We start from the raw sequence: 9,602 nt of genomic DNA, 5'->3' as shown, positions 1-9,602 counted from the left end.
CATTATTCTGTAGAGAAAACTAAAGTTTTCAAAATCTCAAGGCCCTGCTCATTAGACTGACTAGATATATTTCAGCTATATTATGTGTGTCACCTATAAATAGGGCATCAATCAACAGTAATCCTCACCCTTAACATGCTATGTATTCACAGGGCACTTTTCACTAGAGCATCCTCACCAGAACCCTTCCTGTTGGAGCCCTTTGAGGGCAGGTGGAGATGAAGGGCAGGCAAAGAGAAGGGTAAGATCCTGAGTCCTTCCATAAAAGGCGCGTGTGGGTACGTCTTCCACTGAGAACGCATTCTCTAGTCTGAATTTTGTCATCACAGTGCCTTCGGTGTAAGAGTGATGGAGCTGAAACACTGCTGGTGACCTCAAGACTAAAGCAGGAAATGACCTGTGGCTGGAGGATATCAGTGTCCCTTTCCATCACCTGCCCAATTGCCAGCAGAGCTGCTCTCTCTCTCTTTTTTTTTTTAAGTGTTCTTTGGATTTTTTAAATTATTATTTTTATTTGTCCTACTTAGTTGTACAGGACAGCAGAATCCATTTAAGTTTATCATACAAAAATGAAGCACAACATTTCAATTCTCTGGCTATACACGGTATACAGATGCACCATTTTTACAACCATACATGTACCTAGGGTAATGATGTCCATCTCATTCCACCATCTTTCCTACCCTCATAACCCCTCCCTACCCTCCCTTTTGCTCAATCCAAAGTTCCTCTATTTTTCCCATGCCCCCCACATCATAGATCAGCATCCACTAATCAGAGAAAACATTCGACCTTTAGTTTTTGGGGATTGGCTTACTTTGCTTAGCTTAATATTCTCCAGCTACATCCATTAAACCCACAAATGCCATGATTTTATTTTCTTTTAATGCTGAGTAATATTCCATTGTGTATATATACCACAGTTTCTTTATCCATTCATCTATTGGTAAGCATCTAGGTTGGTTCCATAGTTTAGCTACTGTGAATTCAGAGCTGCTCCTTTTTAGACACCAAGACAAATAAATAGATAAAGGGAGAGAGTGAGAGAAAACCAATTATTTTCCCCCAATGCTCTTTAGATGCCTATTATAGGGAAGAAGAGAACTAGTTGGCTCCATTTCCTCCTGTTATTATCTGCTCAGTGCTATACAAAAAGTGTTGCTTTGTGGCAGCGTGGTGGGTTGGGGTATTTACATTGCAGAGGAAAGCAGGAACGCACAGCCCTCAAATGAGTCACCTTGGGTAGGGCAGGCATTATTTGAACATCTGCATGTGTGTTTCTCTGATTATATACTAATACACATCAGGGGCGGTGCTGGGAAGGAGGAGGACAAAGAGCCAGCATGAAGAGGCGTAGGCAGGAGCAGGCAGATTTGGGAAGAACGCTCACAGCCAACCATCCACAAAGCAGACAGTCCTCAGGTGCCGGGCCTGCCCTAATCCATGTCATCATTGTCTGTTTACTGTCTGTCTGTCACTCAATGCTCAGAGCCCATACAGTGCCTCATAGCCACACAATGTAGCAATCATAGATTTCCATTTTCCAGATATGGCAATACAGGCTCAGAGAGGTGAAGTAACTTGTTGAATGGCTTAGCCAGGAATGGCATCAGAGTGTGTTCACTCCATGGGGTGATCAGGTACTCCATGGTAGGTGATCAAATGCCCACCTGTTAGCAGACCCCATGACCCCCGTAACATCACTCCATGTCTCATTCTCTGCTTCTGTTGGCCTTAAGTTCCAGCTTGAATCAAACAACAAAGTCCAACAAGCAATTATCTCCAGAAAATCTTTGTGCAACTGTGTAATCTGCGATAGTCACCAGGAGCAGGGCCATTTCTGGGGAGGCTCTGGAAGCCCCTAGCTGATGGTGAAGGGCTCTGGTGTGGAATTGGAGGCAGGGGTGGAAGAAGGCAGAGGCCAAGTCCTAGAACACTGAGAATAGCATCAATGAGACAGCTGTCAAGGAGGGGCCCAGTGGAGGGGAGAGAGGAGGAGTCTAGGACATCCATGCCCACCTGAGAGAAGGCACCAGGCACCTGCTCGTATCTGGGGGGACCCCAGAAGTCTGGCTTCCTAGAGCAGGGCTAATGAAGACAGCTTAAGGCCAAGAGTCTACTCATGGATGACCGGCTTTTCACTTCCATCTCTAATAAGGAGCAACTATGGATATAGCAAGTAGGATTCCTATTTATAATGATAGCCTCACCTTGGGCTTTATGGAGGCATTTTTGCCTCATAAACCCGACCCCCTTTCATATATAGCTTCTCATTTCCTGCTCACAATGCTGGCTCCAGGGCACCTGTAATCATCATCATTTTGTATTTGGAGAAACTGGCTCTAGAGAGGAGAAGGTGGAGGCTCCTGTTCACCTGCCCCTGTTAACCATCATCTTGGAGACTAATTAGGGTTGGTGCTGACCTCATCCTGCCCAAACCTTTGAAACTCACCTGGGCTGTTGCCAAGTGAGTGGAAAGAATGTAGACTCATTCACTTACCGGCTTTGTGGCCGGTCAGGTCTTTCAGCCTTGCCTTCTGATCTGTGAAGGTGGGAAAGTAATAATGCTTATTCTAGAATAGTGCTGGTTAATAGAAATACCCATGAATATGAGCCATAAACTTTTTCTAGTTTTCACAAGTTAAAAGAAATGAGTGAAATTAATTTAAAATATTTTATGTCACACAGTATACCCCCAAATTATCGTTTTGATTTCTAATCAATATTGAGTGTATTTAAAAGTCAGTAATGAAGTATGTTACACTGTTTTAACTACTAATCCCACGAAAGCCGGTATGTATTTTAAATTTACAGCACATCTCAATTCAGAGGCCTTACTTTCAAGCACTCAACAGCCACATGTCTCTAATGGCTAATGAATTCACAGATCTGTAAGGTTCCCTGAGGATTGAAAGATCTTAAGTATGTGAGGATGGGGCTGGGTGTGTGGCTCAAGCCGTAACGAGCTCGACTGGTGTGCGCCAGGCACTGGGTTCGATCCTCAGCACCACATAAAAAATAAAATGAAGATGTTGGGTCTACCGAAAACTGAAAAATAAACATTTTTAAAAAATAAAAATAAAATAAAGTATGTGAGGACATGGGTTGACACGTCAACGCGGCCATTATATTCCTCCTTTCTCCTCTCTCTGACACACACACACACACACTCCGGGATTTTCCATATTTAAGAGGCCTTCACAGGGACCCAAGAGCCCAAAGCAGACATGTGATAAATCCAGCAGTAAGCACTTTTCCTAGCCCCTCCCCAACGCCTTCCTTATAGAGGTGAAAACCTACCCACCTTGCTGTCCTTGAAGACCGCTGCCTGTCACTCTCTCAGCCCTAGTCCCATCACTCCCCACCCACCTCCCCGCCCTGCGCCCCTCCGGGCGTTGATATCAGCCAAGAATTCCCACCCAGAATAGAAAGAGAACACAGCTTGGCGTCCAGGACCCTGCCCAGGATGCAGAAGCCCTTGACGAAGAGCGAGAGACCCCATTGAGAAAGCGTCTTCAACTCTGGGTTCCCTATTCCAAAAGGGAACCCCAAATGTTCTTCGCCCCTGAGAGGCGAGGACGGTGTTTGGAAGCAGTTCCTCCTCTGGTTTCGGGACCCAGATCTCCAGCCCCCCTCGGGGCTCAGGGTGGGCAGGGTGGGAGGGGGACGGGATGAGACTAAGGACCCACCCAGGGGTGCAGCTACGCCCCTGGATGGGGAGGCGGCGCCCGCAGACCTGGCCGGAGGTCTGGGCACCGCCCTTGGCCGCGAGTAGCCAAGGCTGGGAGCCCTCCCTGGACCCTGCGGCCGCAGTGCCGCGCCCGAGCGCCCCCGCACCTCGCACCGCGCCCCAGCTCCCTCTCGCGGTGCCGCAGTCCCTACCGCGCCGCCCCCAAATCCCCGCCCCTAATTACGTCACTGTGGGCCGGGCGGGTCTTGGGATATAAAAGCCCGAGCTGGGGGCTGGCGGCGGTCTCAGCGCTGTCCGTAGCCCTCCGATTTACCGCGAGCGCACAGCTCCGAGGGCCAGCGCCACCACCCGCTCCGCCGCCGGCATCATGCGTGAGATCGTGCACATCCAGGCTGGCCAATGCGGCAACCAAATCGGCGCCAAGGTGGGCGTGCTGCCGGGGAGCGGGCCGGGAGGAGTCGCGGACCAGGGCCAGAGACCCTGAGGGTGCGGGCTGGGTGAGCGTGAGGAAGCCCCGGGCTGCATTCCACCCCGAGGCCTCTGGGTGGGGCCTGTGGAAGACCCAAACCTGCCGCGATGCTACGCAGCTGTGTGTGCCCTTAATCAGGACCCTTTAAATTTCCTTGGGATACAATCCTTTTGCAGGGTACAGTTGGCATTCCTCTGGGTGTATTAATTTCTGAAATTTGGATCGGGGCCACAGTAACATGTACCCATCCTTAGGCTCGTGTGAAATATGATTTGTATGTTTTTGTCGTTTGAATGAAAAAATGCAATGTCATTGAACTGACAGATGTTAGAGAAGCCTTTCTTTGGCTGTCATGTAGAAGGGTGTTAGATAAAGTCTCAACATGGGTACTGTCTAGACGTGATGACATATAACGTGATGGTTTTTCTCGTCTGCTGGGTGGCAGGTGACTACATGGGTGGGGGCTGTAATTCCCGACCGCAGTGGGGAGGCAGCAGCGGGCATGGTGCATAGTTGTGGGCGGGCGCCCCTTACAAGGACGTGGTCTCTTTCAAAACCGCCATATTGCCCACCCCAACCTCCCCGCCCCCTTTTTTGCTACAAATTCACAATGGACTGTAAGTCGTCATGATGGCAAATGTCTTCCACTGCTGCCTGGCACCTTGACAGGATCTTGCCTACCGTTGCCTGCCTATTCCCTGCCAGGGTCAGAGCACAGAGGCCAATATGTAGGTCAGTGGCATAAAACTACCCTGTTGTAAGCTGCGTGGGGTTTGTGCCAGGAGTCAAGGATCCCTGGAGGCAGCTGTGGAGCAGGGGATGGGGGCGGGGCCACCTGTTTCACTGTCCTGCAAGCATTCATCCATCAGCCAGGATGCAGTGACATTCAGCCCTACCTGAAATGACAGTCCCCCTGAGTCCACTTCTACATAGAATGAGATTTACTTGCACTCTCTTCCAGTTTCTCTTCCAGCTTTTCAGTCTGCAGCCATATTATGGCTGATACTCTGCAGATTTCCAAGCCCCTCTGCAGCAGCTGCTGCAGGAAATAGGAGCTGTAGGACTCTGATTGCTGCTGTTACAAGTCAGCCGTGGTGACAGAATTCTATGTCAAAATGCGTTTTTTTTCTCATTTTAGTTTTGGGAGGTCATCAGTGATGAGCATGGCATCGACCCCACTGGCAGTTACCATGGAGACAGTGACCTGCAGCTAGAGAGAATCAACGTGTACTACAATGAAGCTGCTGGTGTGTATTTGAATGTGAACCTTGCTTTCCACATGTGGGTAGAGGAAATGTCCTAGGAGCATATGAGTGACAAATGCTTCTTGCATATTCATGGAAAATACAAATTGCAAAAAAAAAGAAAAAAAAAAGAATGAGCTTACTGGTTCCTTAAGACTCCTGCATGTTTGGCATGACTAAGCATGTTCAGCATCTCCTTTTTCTTTTTCCTCCCTTTGTGTCAAATGCTGGGATTTTCTGTAATGAATTGTGCTGTGAGAGCCGCATACAGCACAGTCTTGCCCATGACTTGGTTGTCAAGCTCAGGTCTAAGCTCTTGTTCCTACAGGCAACAAGTATGTACCTCGGGCCATCCTGGTGGACCTGGAGCCTGGCACCATGGACTCAGTGAGGTCGGGACCATTCGGCCAGATCTTCAGGCCAGACAACTTCGTGTTCGGTATGTCCTCATGGTCCATGGGAGCTGGCTAAGTGACTCACTTTCTTCCTAATAGCCACACACTTTACTGTTCTCAGTGTTCAGTGCTGAGGGGAGACTGTGTCCACAGATAGCCCCACTCCTGGCCTAACCTGATTCAGTCTAGGGGAGGTGGTGTCTCTGGTCCCTCTGTGGACAGCTCAGAGATGAATGTCAGCCTGCAGAGACTGCAGTGGCCTTCATTACAGAGCAGCCTCCAAAGGGAAAGAACAAAGAGCAAGAAGAGCTTCAAACAGGGCTTATAGGCTACAGGTAATTTCAAAGGTGACCACAAGTAACCACTTCAAGGAGCCAAAGGCCAGTAGCACAGCTTATGACCAATGTGTAGACAGCTGCTTAGAGCCCCTCTTCTCTGATCCCATCCTGCCTTCCCCTTGCCTGCTTAATTGCACCTAATTAGAGTGTTTACAGAAGGTCTGTTCTTAATATTACAAGCACTTGGATTTTGTTGAATATGTCTTCAACTTCCTTTTTTTAGCTTAGTATGAATGCTAGGGTTTTTGAAGGTCACTGATAACTAAACTTTTTTTTTTTTTTTTAACAAAAAGTAAGGTAACAGGGCTGAGGTCATGACTCAGTGGTAGAGTGCTTGCCTCACATGAGTTAAATTCTCAGTGCCACATATAAATAAATGAATAAAATAAAGTCCATCAACAACTGAAAAAAATAATTTAAAAAAATAAGGTAACAAAAGCAAATCTAAAAGACTGTCTAAAAGTTATCTAAGACTAGTTCTACCTTTTCTACCACATAAGGAATCCAGAATTCCTTATGTGTCTGTGGCTAATATTTTCTTTTCCTCTGGCAGGCCAGAGTGGTGCAGGAAATAACTGGGCAAAGGGCCACTACACAGAGGGAGCCGAGCTGGTGGACTCGGTCCTGGACGTGGTCAGGAAGGAGTCAGAAAGCTGTGACTGTCTCCAGGGCTTCCAGCTGACCCACTCTCTGGGGGGAGGCACTGGCTCAGGCATGGGCACCCTGCTCATCAGCAAGATCCGTGAGGAGTACCCAGACCGCATCATGAACACCTTCAGCGTCATGCCCTCGCCCAAAGTGTCAGACACAGTGGTAGAGCCCTACAACGCCACCCTCTCTGTCCACCAGCTGGTGGAGAACACAGATGAAACCTATTCCATCGACAACGAGGCCCTGTATGACATCTGCTTCCGCACCCTGAAGCTGACCACACCCACATATGGAGACCTCAACCACCTGGTGTCAGCCACCATGAGCGGGGTCACCACGTGCCTGCGCTTCCCTGGCCAGCTGAACGCAGACCTGCGCAAGCTGGCAGTGAACATGGTGCCCTTCCCCCGCCTGCACTTCTTCATGCCGGGTTTCGCACCCCTGACCAGCAGGGGCAGCCAGCAGTACCGCGCCCTGACGGTGCCCGAGCTCACCCAGCAGATGTTCGACTCCAAGAACATGATGGCCGCCTGTGACCCGCGCCACGGCCGCTACCTGACCGTGGCTGCCATCTTCCGAGGCCGCATGTCCATGAAGGAGGTGGACGAGCAGATGCTCAACGTGCAGAACAAGAACAGCAGCTACTTCGTGGAGTGGATCCCCAACAACGTGAAGACGGCCGTGTGCGACATCCCGCCGCGGGGCCTCAAGATGTCCGCCACCTTCATCGGCAACAGCACGGCCATCCAGGAGCTGTTCAAGCGCATCTCGGAGCAGTTCACGGCCATGTTCCGGCGCAAGGCCTTCCTGCACTGGTACACGGGCGAGGGCATGGACGAGATGGAGTTCACCGAGGCCGAGAGCAACATGAATGACCTGGTGTCCGAGTACCAGCAGTACCAGGACGCCACTGCTGACGAACAGGGGGAGTTCGAGGAGGAGGAGGGCGAGGATGAGGCTTAAGAACTTCTTAAATAAATTGTGCATCCTTAGTGAACTACTGTTGTCCTCCAGCATGGTCTTTCTATTTGTATACTATGGTGCTCAGTTTTGCCTCTGTCAGAAATTCACTGTTGATGTGATAATGTGGATCTCCTCTAAAAATGACAGTATTGTCTGATAAGATATCTATACTAATAAAAAAGCATGTGTATAAAACCTGTGACATTTATTTTCCCTTTAGATAATTTATTTTTCCCCTAAATTTTCTGAGATACAAAGTTTGAGAGTTTACTCTTATCAGTAAGGTAAGATTTGATTCACTGCTCTTAATTAATAGCATTTCTTATATTTTGGTAGAGATGAAAACACGTGTTTTTTCATCTTCACCGGCCCAGAATGTCAAAATAAATGAAGCTTGCAAAAGTGATCAAGGAGTGCAATGTGGGGATGAGGCAAACCTTCCCTTTTTTGGTAGGGTTCCAATTCCTAGTGAATCTCTAGAATCGAGGTCTTAGGTAAGGATTTTCTTGTTTTTGTTCTTTTTGGACAATGATAAATTAAAGACAAATACAGCTTTATTTCTTAAATAAATTGTATGCCATAAAATAGCAGATATGAACACCACAAAACTTCCCCTTAAAGTTTATTTGAAAATAAATTATGTCAGAAATTTACTTTTAAGACAATGATAGAAACTCACAAGTTAATGTTTAAAAATAAGATTTCATCTTTATAATTATTAAAGCTAGAAACTGCTGTCCATAGTCATTATTCCTGTTTGCTTACAATCACATTGTTGGGCGGGTAGAGAGCCTGGGAAGGCAGGTGAACTGAGCTGTGATATAAAGCAGGGAGTTTCCAAGCTTCAGGACATTATGTTAACAGGCAATGACATGTTCAAGCCCCATGCTAAGGAACCACCAAGACACAAAAGTTCTGAGGGGCGTTTTCATTGTAAGAAGTCTTCTGCTAACTTGTTGAATTCATTAGCAAAACGTAAATGCAGGTTGTGTTTGCCTTCTGGCATAAGATGTAACCTTAAAAAAAAAAAAAAGCTTCTGATTAATGGTACACTCTTTAAAAGTCCCTTCATCCCAACATTTCAGGAAAACATATTTCACTACTGCTGTATATTTTTCTCTGACTGCCACTGGGGAGGTGTAAAGTAAGAGTAGACACTTTCCATGAATATGGACATAAGGTGAACCCCCTTGGAGGTTCTGACCACTATGAAGGTTTACTGTAATTACTTAATAGTGACAGAAACCCATGGCATTTGGAAAGACATCAGGAAACAAATAGTATTACTGGAAAATACGGTGGTGAAGGTGACAGAGTGGTTACTTAAAAAATCTAGCTGGGCTGGGATGTAGCTCAGTGGTAGAATACTTGCCTACCATGCATGAAACCCTGGGTTTGATCCCCAGCACTAATCAATCAATCAATAAAATTCCACTTTAATAAAGTTGATTTTAAGGGAGAAGGTTGTAAAGATATTTTTTAAAGTTTTTTTTTTTTTTTTAAAAAGGAGATGTCCAGAAACCATGGGGTCTGGGTGGGTGTTTCTTAGGGTATCCATGTAGCTGGAAAAACAAATCAGAATTCACAGCTGCCTTTCAAGGTTCCAAGTCATCCTGTCAGTTTTGGAGTACTAAGCAAATAAGCCTGAATACAGTTACCAGACAAATGGCAAAATTCCTTAGGACCGCCAGGACAGCAGGGCCCAAGTCCGCAGCCCTGCATTCAGAGCCACTTGAGCAGCTGTCACACCCCATCTTGGTAGCCACCCACTGTCCTTGTAATGCTTCTTCCTTTCAATAGGATTTTGTTGAAAGGAGACTGATTTGCAATTTCTTGAAAAAAGACAATTTT

The 9,602-nt window shown here is 47.2% G+C and overlaps 2 protein-coding genes across 2 annotated transcripts in view; one reads left to right on the top strand and one right to left on the bottom strand.

Annotated features, from left to right (window-relative positions):
* Window positions 1–3,969: 3,969 nt before the first annotated feature.
* Window positions 3,970–7,929, top strand: LOC113195548 (tubulin beta-2A chain). Its single transcript, XM_077801717.1, has 4 exons — window positions 3,970–4,115; window positions 5,299–5,407; window positions 5,733–5,843; window positions 6,691–7,929. The coding sequence occupies exons 1-4, from the start codon at window positions 4,059–4,061 to the stop codon at window positions 7,749–7,751; spliced, it is 1,338 nt and encodes a 445-aa protein (XP_077657843.1). The 5' UTR covers window positions 3,970–4,058; the 3' UTR covers window positions 7,752–7,929.
* A 415-nt stretch (window positions 7,930–8,344) lies between these two features.
* The window catches only part of Bphl (biphenyl hydrolase like), a 30,660-nt gene continuing 29,402 nt past the window's right edge, over window positions 8,345–9,602 (bottom strand). The window contains exon 7 of the mRNA XM_026407128.2: window positions 8,345–8,767. Coding sequence (XP_026262913.1) covers window positions 8,680–8,767 — 88 coding nt within the window. The 3' untranslated portion in view covers window positions 8,345–8,679. The remainder of the gene's footprint in view (window positions 8,768–9,602) is intronic.

The sequence above is a fragment of the Urocitellus parryii genome, chromosome 8 (genome assembly GCF_045843805.1).
Source record: "Urocitellus parryii isolate mUroPar1 chromosome 8, mUroPar1.hap1, whole genome shotgun sequence".
NCBI lineage: Eukaryota > Metazoa > Chordata > Mammalia > Rodentia > Sciuridae > Urocitellus > Urocitellus parryii.
This window is presented reverse-complemented; position numbering and strand designations above follow the sequence as displayed.